The 23278-nt window shown below is 39.2% G+C and overlaps 1 protein-coding gene across 2 annotated transcripts in view; it reads left to right on the top strand.

Moving 5' to 3' along the window:
• Nucleotides 1-23278, top strand: part of LOC147375765 (guanylate-binding protein 2-like) — a 29730-nt gene that overhangs the window by 2476 nt on the left and 3976 nt on the right. Inside the window, exons 2-9 of one of the 2 annotated variants that reach the window (XR_015160419.1) lie at nt 9232-9440; nt 9962-10089; nt 11301-11410; nt 17374-17570; nt 17916-18158; nt 18684-18778; nt 20741-21021; nt 22420-22632. Coding sequence is in view for 1 of the 2 variants with exons in the window: in XM_086391018.1 (XP_086247144.1) it covers nt 9251-9440; nt 9962-10089; nt 11301-11410; nt 17374-17570; nt 17916-18158; nt 20741-21021; nt 22420-22632 (1362 nt within the window). In the remaining variant the exon portion in view is untranslated. The remainder of the gene's footprint in view (nt 1-9231; nt 9441-9961; nt 10090-11300; nt 11411-17373; nt 17571-17915; nt 18159-18683; nt 18779-20740; nt 21022-22419; nt 22633-23278) is intronic. The other variant, XM_086391018.1, reaches the window with a different exon arrangement.

The raw sequence follows: 23278 nt of genomic DNA, 5'->3' as shown, positions 1-23278 counted from the left end.
TTTTGGGCTCCAAAATCACTGCAGATGGTGACTGCAGCCATGAAATTAAAAGACGCTTACTCCTTGGAAGAAAAGTTATGGCCAACCTAGATAGCATGTTGAAAAGCAGAGACATTACTTTGCCAACAAAGGTCCGTCTAGTCAAGGCTATGGTTTTCTAGCGGTCATGAATGGATGTGAGTGTTGGACTGTGAAGATAGCTGAGTGCTGAAGAATTGATGCTTTTGAACTGTGGTGTTGGAGAAGACTCTTGAGAGTCCCTTGAACTGCAAGGAGATCCAACCAGTCCATTCTGAAAGAGATCAGCCCTGGGATTTCTTTGGAAGGAATGATGCTAAAGCTGAAACTCCAGTACTTTGGCCACCTCATGAGAAGAGTTGACTCACTGGAAAAGACTCTGATGCTGAGAGGGATTGGGGGCAGGAGGAGAAGGGGACGACAGAGGATGAGATGGCTGGATGGCATCACTGACTCAATGGACGTGAGTCTGAGTGAACTCCAGGAGTTGGTGATGGACAGGGAGGCCTGGCGTGCTGCGATTCATGGGGTCGCAAAGAGTCAGACACGACTGAGTGACTCCAGTGAACTGGAGTCAGTGAACTGACTGATACCCTTCTTCTACAAAAGAATTTGGCAACAAGCAACAAAAGTATATACTCTTGCCTTTTGACAGAGCAACCACATTCCCAGGAATCTATTCTGAAGAAACATCTGCAACAATATGAAAGCAGGGTTATTCATTGCAGTACTGTAATTGAAAAACACTACAAGCAATCTAAGTGCCCACACATAGGAGTGGTTAAGTAAACTATGGTATATACATTTAATGGAGTAGACATCCATCAAAAAGAGTGAGCAAGCTTTCTATGAAGTGATATAGAGTGATTTCCATATATTTGTAAAATGTGATCTTTCTTATTAAACATGTGAATAAGAAAATATATCTGATTTATGGAAAGAATATCTAGGAAGTATCAACCAGAAACTAATGAGATTGGTTTATTCTCAGAGAATGGGTGATTATGAGGTAGTAAGAATAGAAATCCCATGGGCAGAGGAGCCTGGTGGGCTACATGGGGTCGCACAGAGTTGAACACTACTGGGCTTTCAAGAATAGAAGGGTGGAACAGGAATGGAGTGATCAGATGAAGACAAAGTGACATTTCTCTGAGTATACCTTTTTGGAAAGCTCTGACTCTCACAACTACATAATGTTTCACATACTCAAAAAATAATCACATACTAAAATTAGCCAAGATATGAAATAAGTGAAAATGTCAGTCACTTAGTCATGTCCGACTCTTTGCAACCTTATGGACTGTAGCTTGCCAGACTCCTCTGTCCATGGAATTCTCCAAACAAGAATAGTGGAGTGGGTAGCCATTTCTTTCTCTGGGGGATCTTCCCAACCCAGGGAGTCAGGTCTCCCACATGGCAGGTGGATTCTGAGCTACCACAGAAGCCCAACCAAGATGTGGGGGAGTCCTAAATGAAGCACATATAGTAACAAATGAAACTGACTGTGTTACAAATGAATAAACTAACAGCTCAAGAGGATGAGGAAGGAAAGAACTAATCTAAGAATTTCAGAATACAGTGTTTTGACTATATATATTAGATTAAAGACAAAAACAACCGTATCTTAATAATGCACTTTCATTAGTAAATCTATTTATCACCAAGATATGGATTAGCAACTTTGAAACTACTTTATACATATACTAGGACTGAGCACATAAGCAAATTTATGATACTAAGAGCTGTGGCTTTCATAGTCAGAGTATGGAGTTGCAAGGTAAAGCTTGAGTAATTCCTGTTGTGTTGAATTGCAATAAGAAACATGAGCAGTATATAACATAGGGAGTCCAGCCTGGCACTGTGACAACCTAGAGGGGTGGGATGGTGGGGTGAGAGCAAGGGTCAGAAGGGAGGGGATATGTATGTGCTTATGAATGATTCATGCTGTTATATAGCAGAAACCAACGCAACATTGTAAAGCAATTATCCTCCAATTAAAAACATCAGCAGGAAATTAAGGCTGCATACAGAAAGACAGAAATAAATACAGATGTATCTACACGTGCTACTATTCATACATGTATTTCTGAATTTGGCCCACTGAGGGGACCTAGAAATAAGGTACACACCTAGAGTTATATCCTGGCATCAAAGTTCTGTTATCCAAAGAAAGGAATCAGGGTTTCTGGGAGAAATGGCCAAATCTAGAGCTAACTCAGACAAAGTACAAGATGGACCAGGAATACCTTGTGGTGCCACAAAGTAAAAAAGTGCTTAGAATATGATGGAAGCATGGCCAAACGACCCAGGAGCCAGGTCGAAGAAGCTCTCAAAGAACAAATCTGGGGCAAATTAAGCAATAAGTAAATAATAATTTGTTTGTTGTTGTTTAGTCACTCAGTTGTGTCTGACTTTTTGTGACCCTGTGGACTATAGCCCACCAGGTTCCTCTGTCCATGGGGTTTTCCAGGCAAGAATACTGGAGTATGTTACCATTTCCTTCTCTGGATCTTTCCGACCCAGGGTTTGAATGTGACTTTCCTTCTTGGCAGGCAGATTCTTTACTTCTGAGCCACAAGGGAATGATAGTAAAGTACTAAACCCCACAGAATAAAATAAAATTATCTATGAGTCTATACTGATACAACTAAATAATTGAATGAGGAAAAAAAATAGAGAAGAAGGGATAGCTCTTATTTGAAGTAGAACCTCAGCTAATGTTGAAGGAATGGTGAAGTACAAATAACCTACAGTCAAGCACCACAGTAATAACTGTTATAAGCAGGAATCATTATTAGTGGATGTTAAAATCAGTACTGAAAAAACGATATGAAACTTTGAGGAGAATATATCTGCAGTCTCAAAAATATCTCCCCCCATGTTAACTTTTTTAATTACAAGGAGGTAACTGTAACTTTAAAGTGGAGAAATCTGGCAGGCAACACCTAAACTCAGTGAGCAGAGTTAACATCACAGCACCAGAGTATGTTCTATAGACATTATGAAACCTTTGATATGATACACCGAGACCGGCAGAACATCACAACCACGGCATTCTTGCCAAAAAAGGGAAAAACATAACCTCAATCTAATTATGAGGAACCATAAGAAAAACCCAAACAGAGGGATATTTTGCAAAATGACAGGCCAATACTCTTCTAACATGACAATGTCATGAAAGACAAAATAAAAATGAAGAACTGCCAATGATGAGAGAAGACTAAACGAAGGTAATGAGTGAATGTGACAAAGGATTCTGAATTGCATCCTGGATCAGAAAAGGACACTAGGAACAAAAGGAAAGAAAGGACAAAAACAACTAGGACAAAAGGAAAACTGATGACATGGGGAAAAGTGTATAGCTTAGTTAATAGTATTGTTTCAATCTGAAAGTCCTCTTTCAATCATTGTCTGTGGTTACATAAGATATTAATAGCAGGGTAGCTGGGGAAATGGCATTTGGAAGTTCTCTGTAGCCAATGTATGCTTCTGTGTAAGGGTAATCTCCTTCAAAATAAAGTTATTTTAAAAGAGACCAGTGGGCTAGTCTATAGTACAAGATTAAAGAAGCCATTGGGCTTTTTTTTTAATTTATTTTTTTATTTTTAAACTTTACAAAATTGTATCAGTTTTGCCAAATATCAAAATGAATCCGCCACAGGTATACATGTGTTCCTCATCCTGAACCCTCCCCCCTCCTCCCTCCCCATACCATCCCTCTGCGTTGTCCCAGTGCTCTAGCCCCAAGCATCCAGTATCGTGCATCGAACCTGGACTGGCATCTCGTTTCATACATGATATTTTACATGTTTCAATGCCATTCTCCCAAATCTTCCCACCCTCTCCCTCTCCCAGAGAGTCTATAAGACTGTTCTATACATCAGTGTCTCTTTTGCTGTCTCGTATACAGGGTTACTGTTACCATCTTTCTAAATTCCATATATATGTGTTAGTATACTGTATTGGTGTTTTTCCTTCTGGCTTACTTCACTCTGTATAATAGGCACCAGTTTCATCCACCTCATTAGAACTGATTCAAATGTATTCTTTTTAATGGCTGAGTAATACTCCATTGTGTGTATGTACCATAGCTTTCTTATCCATTCATCTGCTGATGGACATCTAGATTGCTTCCATGTCCTGGCTATTATAAACAGTGCTGCGATGAACATTGGGGTACATGTGTCTCTTTCCCTTCTGGTTTCCTCAGTGTGTATGCCCAGCAGTGGGATTGCTGGATCATAAGGCAGTTCTATTTCCAGTTTTTTAAGGAATCTCCACACTGTTCTCCATAATGGCTGTACTAGTTTGCATTCCCACCAACAGTGTAAGAGGGTTCCCTTTTCTCCACACCCTCTCCAGCATTTATTATTTGTAGACTTTTGGATCGCAGCCATTCTGACTGGTGTGAAATGGTACCTCATAGTGGTTTTGATTTGCATTTCTCTGATAATGAGTGATGTTGAGCATCTTTTCATGTGTTTGTTAGCCATCTGTATGTCTTCTTTGGAGAAATGTCTATTTAGTTCTTTGGCCCAATTTTTGATTGGGTCATTTATTTTTCTGGAGTTGAGCTGTAGGAGTTGCTTGTATATTTTTGAGATTAGTTGTTTGTCAGTTGCTTCATTTGCTATTATTTTCTCCCATTCTGAAGGCTGTCTTTTCACCTTGCTAATAGTTTCCTTTGATGTGCAGAAGCTTTTAAGGTTAATTAGGTCCCATTTGTTTATTTTTGCTTTTATTTCCAATATTCTGGGAGGTGGGTCATAGAGGATCCTGCTGTGATGTATGTCAGAGAGTGTTTTGCCTATGTTCTCCTCTAGGAGTTTTATAGTTTCTGGTCTTATGTTGAGATCTTTAATCCATTTTGAGTTTATTTTTGTGTATGGTGTTAGAAAGTGTTCTAGTTTCATTCTTTTACAAGTGGTTGACCAGATTTCCCAGCACCACTTGTTAAAGAGATTGTCTTTAATCCATTGTATATTCTTGCCTCCTTTGTCAAAGATAAGGTGTCCATATGTGCGTGGATTTATCTCTGGGCTTTCTATTTTGTTCCATTGATCTATATTTCTGTCTTTGTGCCAGTACCATACTGTCTTGATAACTGTGGCTTTGTAGTAGAGCCTGAAGTCAGGTAGGTTGATTCCTCCAGTTCCATTCTTCTTTCTCAAGATCGCTTTGGCTATTTGAGTTTTTTTGTATTTCCATACAAATTGTGAAATTATTTGTTCTAGCTCTGTGAAGAATACTGTTGGTAGCTTGATAGGGATTGCATTGAATCTATAAATTGTTTTGGGTAGTATACTAATTTTCACTATATTGATTCTTCCAATCCATGAACATGGTATATTTCTCCATCTATTAGTGTCCTCTTTGATTTCTTTCACCAGTGCTTTATAGTTTTCTATATATAGGTCTTTAGTTTCTTTAGGTAGATATATTCCCAAGTATTTTATTCTTTCCATTGCAATGGTGAATGGAATTGTTTCCTTAATTTCTCTTTCAGTTTTCTCATTATTAGTGTATAGGAATGCAAGGGATTTCTGTGTGTTGATTTTATATCCTGCAACTTTACTATAGTCATTGATTATTTCTAGTAATTTTCTGGTGGAGTCTTTAGGGTTTTCTATGTAGAGGATCATGTCATCTGCAAACAGTGAGAGATTTACTTCTTCTTTTCCAATTTGGATTCCTTTTATTTCTTTTTCTGCTCTGATTGCTGTGGCCAAAACTTCCAAAACTATGTTGAATAGTAATGGTGAAAGTGGGCACTCTTGTCTTGTTCCTGACTTTAGAGGAAATGCTTTCAATTTTTCACCATTGAGGATAATGTTTGCTGTGGGTTTGTCATATATAGCTTTTATTATGTTGAGATATGTTCCTACTATTCCTGCTTTCTGGAGAGTTTTTATCATAAATGGGTGTTGAATTTTGTCAAAGGCTTTCTCTGCATTTATTGAGATAATCATATGGTTTTTATTTTTCAATTTGTTAATGTGGTGTATTACATTGATTGATTTGCGGATATTGAAGAATCCTTGCATCCCTGGGATAAAGCCCACTTGGTCATGGTGTATGATCTTTTTAATGTGTTGTTGGATTCTGATTGCTAGAATTTTGTTAAGGATTTTTGCATCTATGTTCATCAGTGATATTGGCCTGTAGTTTTCTTTTTTTGTGGGATCTTTGTCAGGTTTTGGTAGTAGGGTGATGGTGGCCTCATAGAATGAGTTTGGAAGTTTACCTTCCTCTGCAATTTTCTGGAAGAGTTTGAGCAGGATAGGTGTTAGCTCTTCTCTAAATTTTTGGTAGAATTCAGCTGTGAAGCCGTCTGGACCTGGGCTTTTGTTTGCTGGAAGATTTTTGATTACAGTTTCAATTTCCATGCTTGTGATGGGTCTGTTAAGATTTTCTATTTCTTCCTGGTCGAGTTTTGGAAAGTTGTACTTTTCTAAGAATTTGTCCATTTCTTCCTCGTTGTCCATTTTATTGGTATATAATTGTTGATAATAGTCTCTTATGATCCTTTGTATTTCTGTGTTGTCTGTTGTGATCTCTCCATTTTCGTTTCTAATTTTATTGATTTGATTTTTCTCCCTTTGTTTCTTGATGAGTCTGGCTAATGGTTTCTCAATTTTATTTATCCTTTCAAAGAACCAGCTTTTGGTTTTGTTGATTTTTGCTATGGTCTCTTTTGTTTCTTTTGCATTTATTTCTGCTCTAATTTTTAAGATTTCTTTCCTTCTATTAACCCTGGGGTTCTTCATTTCTTCCTTTTCTAGTTGCTTTAGGTGTAGAGTTAGGTTATTTATTTGACTTTTTTCTCGTTTCTTGAGGTGTGCCTGTATTGTTATGAACTTTCCCCTTAGGACTGCTTTTACCGTGTCCCACAGGTTTTGGGTTGTTGTGTTTTCATTTTCATTCATTTCTATGCAAATTTTGATTTCTTTTTTGATTTCTTCTGTGATTTGTTGGTTATTCAGCAGCGTGTTGTTCAGCCTCCATATGCTGGAATTTTTAATAGTTTTTCTCCTGTAATTGAGATCTAATCTTACTGCATTGTGGTCAGAAAAGATGCTTGGAATGATTTCTATTTTTTTGAATTTACCAAGGCTAGCTTTATGACCCAGGATGTGATCTATCCTGGAGAAGGTTCCATGTGCGCTTGAGAAAAAGGTGAAATTCATTGTTTTGGGATGAAATGCTCACTGCCGAATCTGTGCCGAGCTTTGGAAGCACAGAGAGCAACATAACAGGGAGAAAAAATAAATAAACAATTAAAACTCACAGATTGCGAGCCCTACGGTAACTCCCCCAACAGAGAAGCAGTGCAGACGCCTGTGGACGCCATTCATTACTGGACATTTCATTGCACTCCAGAGAGAAGAAATACAGCTCCACCCACCAGAACACCGACACAAGCTTCCCTAACCAGGAAACCTTGACAAGCCACCTGTACAAACCCACATACAGTGAGGAAAAGCCACAATAAAGAGAACTCCACAAACTGCCAGAATACAGAAAGGACACCCCAAACTCAGCAATTTAAACAAGATGAAGAGACAGAGGAATACCCAGCAGATAAAAGAACAGGATAAATGCCCACCAAACCAAACTAAAGAGGAAGAGATAGGGAATCTACCTGATAAAGAATTCCGAATAATGATAGTGAAATTGATCCAAAATCTTGAAATTAAAATGGAATCACAGATAAATAGCCTGGAGACAAGGATTGAGAAGATGCAAGAAAGGTTTAACAAGGACCTAGAAGAAATAAAAAAGAGTCAATATATAATGAATAATGCAATAAATGAAATTAAAAACACTCTGGGGGCAACAAATAGTAGAATAACAGAGGCAGAAGATAGGATTAGTGAATTAGAAGATAGAATGGTAGAAATAAATGAATCAGAGAGGATAAAAGAAAAACGAATTAAAAGAAATGAGGACAATCTCAGAGACCTCCAGGACAATATTAAATGCTACAACATTCGAATCATAGGGGTTCCAGAAGAAGAAGACAAAAAGAAAGACCATGAGAAAATACTTGAGGAGATAATAGTTGAAAACTTCCCTAAAATGGGGAAGGAAATAATCACCCAAGTCCAAGAAACCCAGAAAGTCCCAGACAGGATAAACCCAAGGAGAAACACCCCAAGACACATATTAATCAAATTAACAAAGATCAAACACAAAGAACAAATATTAAAAGCAGCAAGGGAAAAACAACAAATAACACACAAGGGAATTCCCATAAGGATAACAGCTGATCTTTCAATAGAAACTCTTCAAGCCAGGAGGGAATGGCAAGACATACTTAAAATGATGAAAGAAAATAACCTACAGCCCAGATTATTGTACCCAGCAAGGATTTCATTCAAGTATGAAGGAGAAATCAAAAGCTTTTCAGACAAGCAAAAGCTGAGAGAATTCAGCACCACCAAACCAGCTCTCCAACAAATACTAAAGGATATTCTCTAGACAGGAAACACAAAAACGGTGTATAAATTCGAACCCAAAACAATAAAGTAAATGGCAACGGGATTATACTTATCAGTAATTACCTTAAACGTAAATGGGTTGAATACCCCAACCAAAAGACAAAGACTGGCTGAATGGATACAAAAACAAGACCCCTACATATGTTGTCTACAGGAGACCCACCTCAAAACAGGGGACACATACAGACTGAAAGTGAAGGGCTGGAAAAAGATTTTCCATGCAAATAGGGACCAAAAGAAAGCAGGAGTAGCAATACTCATATCAGATAAAATAGACTTTAAAACAAAGGCTGTGAAAAGAGACAGAGAAGGTCACTACATAATGATCAAAGGATCAATCCAAGAAGAAGATATAACAATTATAAATATATATGCACCCAACACAGGAGCACCGCAGTATGTAAGACAAATGCTAACAAGTATGAAAGGAGAAATTAACAATAACACAATAATAGTGGGAGACTTTAATACCCCACTCACACCTATGGATAGATCAACTAAACAGAAAATTAACAAGGAAACACAAACTTTAAATGATACAGTAGACGAGTTAGACCTAATTGATATCTATAGGACATTTCATGCCATTGGGCTTTTTAAAACACATAAGGAAAAAAGTTCAAGGAGAAAACCAAATTTTGGTCCTAACTGTAAAGTTCTCACTCAGCTCACTGACTAAATGTTGCTTTCCATACCATCTTTTCCCTTGAAGATCAGAGAACACCCTGGACATGGCCTCAGAGATCCACATGCCAGCCCCAAAGTGCCTCATTGAGAACATCAATGGGCAACTGCTGGTTAATCCAGAAGCTCTGAAGATCCTGTCTGCCATCAAGCAGCCTGTTGTGGTGGTGGCTATCGTGGGCCTCTACCGCACAGGCAAGTCCTACCTGTTGAACAAGCTGGCCGGGAAGAACAAGGGTGAGTGACATAGGCAGAGCCCAGCCAAGTCCCTTCTGTCCACCCACACTCCCTGCGTGCAGCACAGTGATGTGAGGAGAGGAAGTGAGAGACCTGGGAGGGATATTGAAAGCTAACTTTCATTTTGGTGATGGGCTTCTAACATTCATTCTGTGCTGAAGGACAAGAGTCAACTCTTTCTTCCCACTTTGCTTTAACTTCCTCTTTAAAGTATGAACATGTCTTTCTGAAAGGAGTACAGTAGTTATAAATAAAACTAACATAGTTAATAATAAAACAATAAAACATTTACTAAAATGTATGTGGATTAACATCAAGCTTATAGTGATCTCTAAGGTAATACAAAAATTTCAGTTTGTACTAAATGCTCCAAATTCTTTTTCTCATAATTAAGATCAATATTGATTATGCTTTCATTTATTTCTTTAAACCTTGACTTTATTACCTAATGTCTCAATTTCCAGATCTAATCCACCTGCTATTAAAAATCCATCCTCTCTTTTCCCCATGACCCCTTGCAGGCTTCTCTGTGGGCTCCACGGTGCAGTCTAACACAAAAGGCATCTGGATGTGGTGTATGCCTCATCCGAAGAAGCCAGACCATACTCTGGTTCTGCTTGATACCGAGGGCCTGGGGGATGTGGAGAAGGTAAAGAAATAAATCTTCTAATCCTGTTTATGTCAAATCAGTAGCCCTTCTCACACTATCACTTCCCACCCTTTGAATTGTGCTTCAAATATATACTATTAATGTATTATAGTTTTCGGAGAAGGCAATGGCACCCCACTCCAGTACTCTTGCTTGGAAAATCCCATGGATGCAGGAGCCTGGCAGGCTGCAGTCCATGGGGTCGCTAAGAGTCGGACACAACTGAGCGACTTCACTTTCACTTTTCCCTTTCATGCATTGGAGAAGGAAATGGCAACCCACTCCAGTGTTCTTGCCTGGAGAATCCCAGGGATGGGGGAGCCTGGTGAGCTGCCATCTATGGGGTCGCACAGAGTCAGACACGACTGAAGCGACTAATAGCAGCAGCATTATAGTTTTATTTTATTTTATTTTATTTACTTGTTTGTGCTCAAGATTTGACCTCAAATGCAATTTGAAGCAATCCAAAGTGAGCTTTATGTGAGAGCACTAAACACTAAATATGAGAATAATGGGCTAATTTAAGAATTGTTGCATATCTTGGCCACACATATAAGCATTGAGAGTGGTCAGCAAGGCCCACTGATATTTTTTGTAACCCATAAAATAATGACTAATGATTTCTTAAGTCATTTCCTTTCATATTGTAGGAAAACATTCTAATAAAGCTACTGAAGGTGCATCTAAACCTAACTAGAAAGTTTATAAACATGTCTGACTTGTCAGAGTGGGAATCCAGAAAGATGGTGGAAATAGTGTTATCTGCAGCTGTAAGATTAGTGAGAGAAGCAGAGTATAAGACCTGATGACAACAGCTTTGTTCATAAAGGATCATACATTGCTAGTCTTAGAAGTCTTAGAAAATTTTTGTTAAAGGGGTACATTTTAACTACTGTTTAAAAGGTGCTTCATCATGATATGTCATGGGAATAGAAGGTCATAATCTCAGTTCAGGAGATAGGTTTGAATTCTATTACCTGATCAAGTGCTTATTTGCTTTACACTCTCATATGCAGTTATATAAAGTCTTATTTAAATTTCACTACAGCATTGATTTTATGTTTTTAAAATCATATACAGATGGATAAAACTTTGCATAGGGAAATGATTAATGTGTTTCCAAATAGAGACAGATGGATTCAGAGTCTGTCCATCTGAACTGGAATCATGTGCTCTTAGTTACTTGACGTGGCTTCTCCAATGACTTCTAGGGAGACAACCAGAATGACTCCTGGATCTTTGCCCTGGCAATTCTCCTGAGCAGCACATTTGTATACAACAGCATAGGAGCCATCAATCAGCATGCCATTGACCAACTACAGTATCCTTTTTGTGGACTAGACAACATAAAATCTAGAAAAGAACAGCTTCATTTTATCAACAATTACACTGGTGGTCCACTGCAGAAGAATTCAGGAGTCCCCTCCTTAATGAACCCCATTATGCTTATGCTCACCATCCCTGTTTACCTCAATCACCACCCAAAGCCCAAGCCTTTCTGATCACACATCATCCTCAGACACTTAGTGCCGGAGTCAAGCCCCAGCAGGATCCAGGGATACCCTCAGGATGGACGGCGTCAGCAAGAGAGAAAGTAAAGGAGAGAAAAAGAGGCTTATATTCCTTGGTTTACACAGAAAGCCAATAAATCCCCTGACATGGGACTTGCTCTGTTCACAGAGGCCACAGGCATCCTCTCGATGGAGCAAAAATGCAGAGCAACTTCCCTCCAGAGTGGAGACGCAGAGTGCCTCCTCGATTGGGTCTTAGAAGCCTGGGGAAAAAAGTGAACTCAGAGAGCCTCTGTGCTTCAGGGAATCAGCCTGAAAAAACAGAGAGAGAGAGTGAGAGAGAGAGAGAGAGAAAGAATGACACGGGGAGACCCAGCTTAGGTGGAACGGGTCTGCAGCTTTATTTTCAAAAGGGGATTTTATACCCTGAGTTACACATTTCCAGAAGTGAAAGATACAAAGCCATGCAGAATCAGCTCAACATTACATAAATTTTACCTTTATCAAAACCAGGACATTTTTTGCATAGCTATTCATAAACAAGGGTCTTATGTTATATACATTGTCTTCTGGCACTGCAGCCTGTTAACATTTTGTAACTCTTTCTTGATAAAGGTTGATCAACCAGAAAACCTGCTTTCTCTTTATCTTTCCAGTCTGCAGTCCCCCTCAGGAAACAGAGCTACATTCTTATGGAGCAAAGGTGCAGTGGGTTACAACAAAGAACGAACGTATTAACTCAAGGGTCTTATGTTGCTAATGCCAAGGCTACTGCTTGTATTTCTTGCATACCAACTATACTAGCTAATCCACTCCCAGGCGCACATTGGGTAAAGGACAAGGAAACTCGGTAGCAAACATTGGCTCAACAATGCAGTATTATTCTAGTAAAGCTTTTTTATCACTCAAAGGTTATGCTTGGGGTGTTGTGAACAATCGTGTGCGTTAGTTGCAAGAGTGTAGATAAACCTGCCAAGCAAGCTAAAATAGTAATAGAGGGGTTAGAATTAAAATGCTCCTTTCAAGCCCAGGAGACTTATTAACTAGAGCTTTAAGTTGATTTTCTTCAGAGAAAGGTGGTCGGGGATAGCCCCCTGTTAATGTCAGAAGTTTGGTGAAAGGCATAATATAGTAAACAGTAGATAGACAGACTTTGGTTTTGGGGTAGATGCTCGAGCAGGTCCAGGGAGTCCCTCAAATCCTGATCCACCTTTGCCTGTCAGGTCTTCTCCTCATGACCTTTGTCATGGGTGGAATCTCCCGTGGTGGCTCCTGGCAACTTAGCTGCACAAGGTTCTGTATGCCTTCTATCTGAGTTAATATTTTTGGGTCACAATCTCCTCAGGAGCTTCCTGTGTGTAATCTGAAGCTGACCCTAGTCCCTAGATAGCATGTATATGTGTGTGTGCTAAGTCGATCAGTCATGTCTGATTGTTTGTGACCCTATGGACTGTGGCCCACCAGGCTCGTTTGTCGAAGGGATTCTCCAGGCAATAATTCTGGAGTGCATTGCCATGCCCTCCTCCAGAGGGTCTTACTAACCCAGAGATCAAACCCATGTCTCTTAAGTCTTCTGCATTAGCAGGAGGGTTCTTTACCACTGGTACCACCTGGGAAGCTCACCCAGACAGTAAGGAGAGACAAAAGAGGATGGCAGATCACTTGAGATTGGCAGGTGGCAGGTTTAATAAGCAAGAGGATTTACTTAGGTATCTTTTCTTAGGTGACTGGAAGACTAACAGATTCCCACCCACCAAAAATTTTGGACCCACCCGCCAAATTTTAAAGGTCTCTTTAGACTCCTAAACTGGATCCGGTGAGTACACAGTCCAGATGGTCTTAGCACCACATTACTATCTCAAAGAGGCTGTGTCCGTGTGCAGCTTCCAGCATGGGGAAGGCAAGTGCAATGCATGTTCCAAAGATGGAGAAGAGGGTGAGCATACTCCAATTGCCTGGCTCCACCTCAGGGGATGAAACTGCAGTCATATTTGATCACCTCCCCCTACAAATATCCATTGACAAACCCTCGGTATCCTCTAAAACTCAAGTTCTCATTCAGCTTCTTCTTGGCCTTTAAGTATGGTGGTTCTTTGATTCTTGGGCTTCTATTCTTCTTTTCCTAGTCCCTAGGGCATCTCATCCAGCCTTGGACTTTCACTAGCACTTTATGTCAGTTACCATGACATTTATATAAGCAATCATGACCACCACTCTCAGGTACAAAATTGTGTATCTAGTTGATTACAAGTCTCCATTTAGATGTGTAAGAAACATCTCAAACTTAACATGCAAAAACAACACAAAAGTCTTAAATATTTAAGTGACTATAATGAATTGAATATTATCATGCTTCTGGCACTATTAAAGTAGAAATACATGGGGGATTCTTTTTTAAGAAAATCAATATATTTTAATTGGAGGATAATTACTTTACAATTTTGTGACAGTTTTTGCCATACATTGACATTAATCAGCCATGGATACACTTGTGCCCCCTATCCTGAACCCCTCTTCCCTCCTCCCTCCCCACCCCACCCCTCTGGGTTATCCCAGGGCACCGGCTTTGGTTGTCCTGCTTCATGCATTGAATTACACTGGCCATCTATTTTACCTATGGTAATATACATTTTTCAATGCTATTCTCTCAAGTCATCCCACCCTGGCCTTCTCCCACAGACTCCAAAAGTCTGTTCTTTACATCTGTTTCTCTTTTGCTCCCTCCATATAGGATCATCATTACCATCTTTCTAAATTCCATATATATGCATTAATATATAGTATTTGTGTTTCTCTTTCTGACTACTTCACTCTATATAATAGGCTCCTGTTTTATTCACCTCATTAGAACTGACTCAAATGTGTTCCTTTTTATAGCTGAGTAATATTCCATTGAGTATATGTACTACAACTTCCTTATCCATTCGTCTGCCAATGAACATCTAGGTTGCTTCCATATCCTAGTTATTGTAAATAGTGCTGCAATGAACATTGGGGTACATGTGTCTCTTTCAATTTGGGTTTTTTTTGGGTGTATGCCCAGCAGTAATATCGCTGGGTTGTATGGCACTTCTATTCCCAGTTTTTTAAGGAAACTCAACACTGTTCCCCATAGTGGCTGTACCAGTTTGCATTCCCACCAACAGTGTAAAAGAGTTCCCTTTTCTACACACCCTCTCTAGCATTTATTGTTTGTGGACATTTTGATGATGGCCATTCTGACTGGCATGAGATGATACCTCATTGTGGTTTTGATTTGCATTTGTATAATAATGAGTGATGTTGAGCACCTTTTCATGTGTTTTTTTTTTTAATTTTTATTTTATTTTTAAACTTTACATAATTGTATTAGTTTTGCCAAATATCAAAATGAATCCGCCACAGGTATACATGTGTTCCCCATCCTGAACCCTCCTCCCTCCTCCCTCCCCATACCATCCCTCTGGGTCGTCCCAGTGCACTAGCCCCCAGTCAGAATGGCTGCGATCCAAAAGTCTACAAATAATAAATGCTGGAGAGGGTGTGGAGAAAAGGGAACCCTCTTACACTGTTGGTGGGAATGCAAACTAGTACAGCCACTATGGAGAACAGTGTGGAGATTCCTTAAAAAACTGGAAATAGAACTGCCTTATGATCCAGCAATCCCACTGCTGGGCATACACACTGAGGAAACCAGAAGGGAAAGAGACACGTGTACCCCAATGTTCATCGCAGCACTGTTTATAATAGCCAGGACATGGAAGCAACCTAGATGTCCATCAGCAGATGAATGGATAAGAAAGCTATGGTACATATACACAATGGAGTATTACTCAGCCATTAAAAAGAATACATTTGAATCAGTTCTAATGAGGTGGATGAAACTGGAGCCTATTATACAGAGTGAAGTAAGCCAGAAGGAAAAACATAAATACAGTATACTAACGCATATATATGGAATTTTCATGTGTTTTTTAATCATCTATATGTCTTCTTTGGAGAAATCTCTGTTTAATTCTTTTGCCTACTTTTTGATTGGATTGTTTGCTTTTTCAGTATTGAGCTTCATGAGCTTCTTGAATATTTTGGAGATTAAATCTTTGTCAGTTGTTTCATTTGCTATTATTTTCTCCCATCCTGAAGGCTGTCTTTTCACCTTGCTTATAGTCTCCTTCGTTGTGCAAAAGCTTTTAAGTTTAAATAAGTCCCATTTGTTTATTTTTGGTTTTATTTCCATTACTCTGGGAGGTGGGTCATAGAGGATCTTGCTGTGATTTATGTCATCAAGTGTTCTTCCTATGTTTTCCTCTAAGAGTTTATAGTTTATAGTTTCCTCTATAGAGTTTTATAGTTTCTGGTCTTATGTTGAGATCTTTAATCCATTTCAAGTTTATTTTTGTGTATGGTGTTAGAAAGTGTTCTAGTTTCATTCTTTTACGTGTGGTTGAGCAGTTTTCCCAGCACTTAAAGAGACTATCTTTTCTCCATTGTATATTTTTGCTTTCTTTGTCAAAGATAAGGTGTCCATACATGTGTGGAATTATCTCTGGAAAAGTCTTAAATTTTTGACCAAAAGCACTCCTTCAACATCACAGTAAATTTCCATAGCACTCATAGAGATTTTTGGATCAAAAGCTTAGTATTCATCCTAGACAATTCCTTACAAACTATTGCTCGCAGTCTGGTCAGCTCCCCTGTCATAGGTATTTGCCAAGGCTGGCTAATGCCCACCACTCCTTCAATGGTAATTTCAGTTTAAGCTTCCATCTTCTCGCCTCTGGGTTATCTTCTTAACTGCCTAAGCTTCTCTTTCTCTTCTCTCTTGCCTCTCATAGGTACAGCACCTGCCAGTTTTGTTTTAAAAACAAACATCAGGTCATATTCCCCTCTCAATTTAAAGCTTCTCTTTGGCTTCTCACTAAATTTAGATTAAAATTCAAACACTTTCTATGGCCTACAGTGCCTACATAGTCTGGACCTTAGCTATTCCAGGACTTCTGCCCTAGCCACGCTGGCCTCCCTGCTGTATTGTTAGACACACTCAATGGTCTCCCCTCTGAGGTTTTGCAGGAGCTATTTCCTCTGCCAGGAAGCTTTCTCCAGTGGATTAGTACATGGCAGCCTCTCTCAGTTCATTTAGATTTCTGCACAATGATCACCTCAGAATGAATTTACCTGAACCACCGCATAAACCAGCACCATGCACAGATACACATAGTTATTCTCTAAAGTTTAGCTGAGGTTCATTTTTCTTCAAGGCAACTATTATCAATATCTCAGGTTTATTACATATTTGTTTACTTGTTTATCATCTGTCCCCCTCACCAGAATGTGTGTGTGTGTGTGTGTGTGTGTGTGTGTGTGTGTGCGCGTGTGTGTGTGTTAGTCACTCAGTCATGTCCGACTCTTTACGACCCCATAGACTATAGCCAGCCAGGCTCCTCTGGCCATGGAATTCTCCAGGCAAGAATACTGGAGTGGGTTGCCATTCCATTCTCCAGGGAATCTTCCTAACCCGGGAATTGTACCTGGGTCTCCTGCAATGCAGGCAGATTCTTTACCTTCTGAGCCACCAGGGAAGCCCTCACTAGAATGTAGATGGTAGCATTTTCTCACTCATCGTAATGTTGTTTATCCCTAGGACAATTCCTGGTTTATAGTAATTGCTCAATAAATGTTTGTGGAATGAATGAATGAGCTAATTAACAAAAATTATTTTAGATAAGCTTTGGGGAACAGTATAGCATAAAAGGTGCTACTCCTTTTCTGAAGTTTTCCTATGTTAGCATCCCAGCTATGTGACAGAGCTGACACATCGAATCAGGGCAAAATCCTCGCCTGATAAACATGAGGTCCAAGACTCAGCCAACTTTGTGAGTTTTTTTCCAGACTTTGTGTGGACTCTGAGAGATTTCTCCCTGGGGCTGGAAGCAGATGGACAATCCATCACTACTGATGAGTACCTGGAGAATTCACTGAAGCTAAAACAAGGTTACTGGGACTCATGGTTGGCAAACAAAAAAAGAGAAAACAGTATCAGAATGACCATTTCAAAATGCAGATGCTGAAAATTATAATTTTATAACTTTGTTATCCTGGCTGTTCTATTAGAGGAAATGAAATGTTTCTTAGATAAATCAGTGCAATCTAATTTTAAGTTACTTCCTTCTTGGAGAAGGAAAGAAATTTCATTTCTCTACCCCTTTAATTATTGGGTCTGATCCATGATTAGTTCATTTTTACCTCTTTATATAAGATTTGTGCAAATTACAAAGTTGAAGGGTATATATTTGAAGTAGCCTGAATTTGTAAAACCTCTGATTTTCTTTCCTCTAGGAAATGATAAAAAAACTAAAAACTTTAATGAACCTCGGTTATGTATCCGAAAGTTCTTCCCAGAGAAAAAGTGCTTCATCTTTGATCGGCCTGCTCCTAGGAAGTACCTCATCCACCTGGAGCAGCTACAAGAGGAAGATTTGAACCCTGAATTCAGAGAACAAGTTGCAGACTTCTGCTTCTACATCCTCAGCCATTCCAAGGCCAAGACTCTCTCAGGCGGTATCATAGTCAATGGGCCTCGTGAGTCCCTCTTAATCTCTTTAGTTACCTAGACTTTCCTACTGCCCATTATAGACAACAGAATTGGGAGGCATGAGGATTACTTCTGACAAATACAGAGTCTAATGATGCCAAGGAAAACACACTGCAAGGGTCACATTGTGAATTTTACATATGAACTAAAACTATTTCTGGTATTATCTAATATTCACATGAGTCAGATGAATAAAGAAAAAGAAGTAGAATCTAACTCTGGTGTAGTAATGTTTTCCACCAACTTCTCAACTCCATTTTTATGAAATTCCTTCCAGGAGAGGTGTATTATTGACAAAGTTAGGAAAAGGCCTATACATTCCATGTATGTGAGGCTTTGCTTCTCACCTTAACACAATTCTCTTGTTAATCAATGCAAAAATGTGTGATTAGGCACTCTGATTAGAAGTGCTTGCCATGTACCAACCACTGGGCATAATCCTCATTCCAACCTGATGGGAACAAAAGGTACTTAAACAATTTATGTAACCCTAATGATTAAACACTGATAAGTACAGGGAACCATACCTGAAAGGACCGGCGCGTGACTTCAAGGAGGTTAAAGTCTGAGCCCAGTGAAAAGATCTTGAGGAATGACAGGCAAAGAGGTAAAGATATGTAATTTATGTTTCATACAGTCCTTCAGAATGTTTTATAGATAACGTGCTAGAGGGATGTACATGAAGCAACAAGAAGATGAATGGTACTTGCAGTATTTTATAATAAATGGTGACTATGTAGGCTTAAATAGTGGCAATAGAGATTGTCAAAATTAACAGAATCCTCACGTATTTTGAATATCAAATCCATAAGTTTTGATGATGGAAGGCATGTGGGTGTGTGGAAGTAATGATATGGCAGTGTTAAGCTTAACTCCAGGATTCTGAACTTAAGCAATTACTTGAACAAATGTTATTTACTAAAAGAAATATGTGGAATAGTTTCCCAGAATGGATGAAGTTGTTTAGATCTGGATTATTTAGTATTGATTTTCCTTCCTGCCAATGCAGGTGACAATAAGAGACTTGAGTTCAACCACTTGGGTTGGGAAGATCCCCTGGTGGAGGAAATGGCAACCCACACCAGTATTCTTGCCTAGAGAATCCCATGGACAGAGGACTCTGGCAGGGTCCAGTCCATAGGGTCACAAAAAGTCAGACATGACTGAAGTGACTTAGCACACATGCATATAAGTGATATCATATGATATCTGTCTTTCACTGTTTGATTATTTCATTTAGTGTGATAATCTCTAGGCCCATTTATATTGCTGCAAAGCACATTATTTCATTTTTATGGCTGGGTAATATTCCATTATATATATGTACCATATCTTCTTTATCCATTCATTGTTTTTTTTTTTTTTTTTATCCATTCATTGTTGATGGACATTTGGTTGCTTCTATGTCCTGACTGGGGCTTCCCTGGTGGCTCAGTGGTAAAGAATCCACCTGCAATGCGGGAGACCTAGGTTTGATCCCTGGGTCGGGAAGATTCCCCTGGAGGAGGGTACAGCAACCCACACCAGTATTCATGTCTGGAGAATCCCATGGACAGAGGGGTCTTGTGGGTTACAATCCATAGGGTCGCAGAGTCAGACATGACTAAAGTGACTGAGCATGCATGCATGTTCTGACTACTATAAATAGTGCTGCTATTAACATTGGTGTGCACACATCTTTTCATATAATAGTTTTCTCTGTATATATGCCCAAGATTAGGGTTTCAGGGTCATAAGAGGACTCTATTTTTCATTTTTTAGGGAACCTCCATAATGTTCTCCATAGTGACTGCATCAATTTACATTCCCACCAACAGTGTATGAGGGTCCGCTTTTCTTCACACCCTCTCTGGCATTTGCTATTTGTAGACCTTTGAACAATGGCATTCTGACCAGTATGAGGTGATAGCTTATTGTAGTCAAGAACTAATAGTTGTAGGGCCACAAATCACTCCAGTTTCCCAAGGCTGTGATTTCCTGGTATGTAAGACTTTCAGTGTTAAAACCAGAATTCCCTGGCAAACTTGGATGAATTGATCACACTGCATGGAGCTCTGATGAAAGAATATCTAGGAAGACTCTCTTATTTAGGCCAGACCCAGAACTAGTGAGATGCATCACATGTACACTTACATTTACACACACATGTGCTTATTGTACATTAAAATGTCTCCTTGACCTTTATATTACTTAGAATTGAGAAAGGAAGAGGAATTCATTAAAAAAAGAAGGGAGATTCAGGAAGGCTAAGAAAATATTAAGACTTACCATTTTGTCTGCAAAATATCCTTACTCTAACCCATTCATTCCAATAGCTTCCATTTAGGTGAAGGAAGAAGGAGGAAAGGGAAGCTTTAAACTATTCTGAACCTAGAGGGTAACAAAATATCTCATCACAATTCTTCTTAAAAATTCTTAAAACTACTGTTTGTAACACTGGAAAAGCATAAAAAGTGCACTATCAGTTGACTCAGAATGATTAAATTTGCATGCTCAGGACTAAACTAACACAGCTTATTCCTCTGTCTCACCAACTCTTAGTCACTGTTTTTTAAATTCCCTTTCATAGGTCTAGAGAGCCTGGTGCTGACCTATGTCAATTCCATCAGCAGTGGGGATCTGCCCTGCATGGAGAGTGCAGTCCTGGCCTTGGCCGAGATTGAGAACTTGGCTGCAGTGCAAAAGGCCATTGCCCACTATGACCAGCAGATGGGCCAGAAGCTGAAGTTGCCCACGGAAACCCTCCAGGAACTGCTGGACCTGCACAGGGCCACTGAGAAAGAGGCCATTGAAGTCTTCATGAAGAACTCTTTCAAGGATGTGGACCAAGTGTTTCAGAAAAAATTAGAGGTATGTTTGCTATTCTGGTTAATGAGAGGAAGAAAAATCTGGGCCTTTCTCTTTTTTGTTTTTAATTGGAAGATAATTGCTTTACAATATTGCATTGGTTTCTTCCATACAACAATGTGAATAAGCCTTTCTTGCTATAAATAGTCCTCCCAGACCCAAGGATAGCAGCCCTCAGTTATATGTACTCATTTGCACTCTTTACTAAAAGAACAGACTATTCTTAGCCTTAGTCCTGGAGACTATGGTACCACAACCAACTATGGTTATTAAAAATATCCTCATCTATTAATCTCTACCCTATAGATGTCATATTTTAATCAAACAAGTAAACTGTAACGCTGTATTTATGTAAGATTATTTTAACTTATTTTTTAATTTAGAGTTAGTCAAAGACACAGTGCTTTCATATTCCCTGCTAATAACATAGGAGGATTTGCTTCTTTGTGAAAACCCTAAACACTTTTTGTGTTTAATGTAAAGCAACAATAAATATTCAGAAAGACAAGAAAGAGAAATTAATCATTAGCATTCTATTTGAGGACTCAAGTCTGAGTTCTTCCAAATTAAGGAAGGATTGTTGTATGACAAACTATCATTTGACAGATGACAATTCCTTCCCTGACTTGTAGGGCAGAATTTTATAAATCATACCTTCCTGCTTTCAAGGGTTCTGATGAAACTAAATAGTGAAGGTCTGCAGGCTATGGATATCTTTCTAGACCAAAGAAACATGCAAATTCTCTTCTATAATTGAATGTAGGTAAAAATGCTGTTCTGTAGGCTTTCTCCATACAGACATTAACTGCAGTACAATCTCCATTACCTTCATTAGCCTTTTATTGAGAAAATATGCAAAAGTACTATTATTTTAAAGAATATACCACTAATCATTGACCCTTTTGAGCACTTACAGAGAAGTCACTGGGCTTAACAATTTATACCACTGCATATAATCCTGACAGGGAATCTATGAGATAGATACAATTTCCTGTGTTTTACCAACAAATAAATCTCATTTCATAAAGGTTGAGTGTCACTAAGTCACAAATTGGCAGACCCAGAACCTCCTGCAGGCCTATCATACTGGACAATTGTGTGGTAAACTATTAGGAACTGAAAAAGAGAAGTCTCAAATGAGCAGTGTTTATGCTTTGAGAATCATTCTCTGAAGCTAAAAAACCATAGCAAAAAAAGCTTCAGATAAACACAAGGAGAAGTAGATGCATTTTTTAAACCAGCATTCTATTGAAGAGTTGTCTAGAATCTCCCAACATGGTGAGGGCTGTGTTATATTTATGTGCCACATTCTCTGCAGGAGAAGCATTTCCCAGTAATCCACATTGGTTCACATTCTCATCATTGCTTACGGTGCCATTTGTGCTATTTTTCACCTCACAGGACAAGTTAGAAGCAAAACTAGATGACTTTTGTAAACAAAACATGAAAGCATCCTCAGATTACTGCATGGCTTTAATTCAGGACATTTTTCATCCTCTATATGAAGATGTGAAGCAGGGAAAATTTTCTAAACCAGGAGGTTATTATTTATTTATTAAGAAGATGAATGAGCTGAAGAATAAGTACCACCAGGTCCCCAGAAAGGGGGTACAGGTAAAGTACAAACTGATCACCTTTTCTGGGGCCTCGCTGAAGTGACTCTTTCAAACTACAGTGGGAACAACAAAAATGCAATGGGTAAATGGTGCCTGTGGCTTTCATTGACTATTCACTGGTTTATTCAGTAGGACAGACTACCATGAAGTGAAGAGCAGGTTCATTCCATGGTAGTGCTTCTTGGAGGCACAGATGGGAGCCCTCAAAAACTCTTGCAGAATTTATTCAATAATTTAGTCATTCTATCATCTAACAATTCTCTACTTAGGCCTAACAATATGTATATAACTGGGATTGCTGCTGCTGCTGCTAAGTTGCTTCAGTCGTGTCCGACTCTGTGTGACCCCATAGACAGCAACCCACCAGGCTCCCCCGTCCCTGGGATTCTCCAGGCAAGAGCACTGGAGTGGGTTGCTATTTCCTTCTCCAGTGCATGAAAGCGAAAAGTGAAAGTGAAATCTCTCAGTTGTGTCTGACTCTTTGAGACCCCATGGACTGCAGCCTACCAGGCTCCTCTGTCCATGGGATTTTCCAGGCAAGAGTACTGGAGTGGGGTGCCATTGCCTTCTCCGATAACTGAGATTAGTACAGTTTAAAAACAACAAGTTCTTTCAAAGTATTCATCAGCAATCAACAAAGTATA

Source organism: Bos grunniens, chromosome 3 (genome assembly GCF_055505025.1).
Source record: "Bos grunniens cultivar Pamir isolate PY7600 chromosome 3, Bosgru_T2T1.0, whole genome shotgun sequence".
Taxonomy (NCBI): Eukaryota; Metazoa; Chordata; class Mammalia; order Artiodactyla; family Bovidae; genus Bos; species Bos grunniens.
Note: the sequence above shows the minus strand (reverse complement) of the source record. Positions and strands in the feature narration are given on the sequence as shown.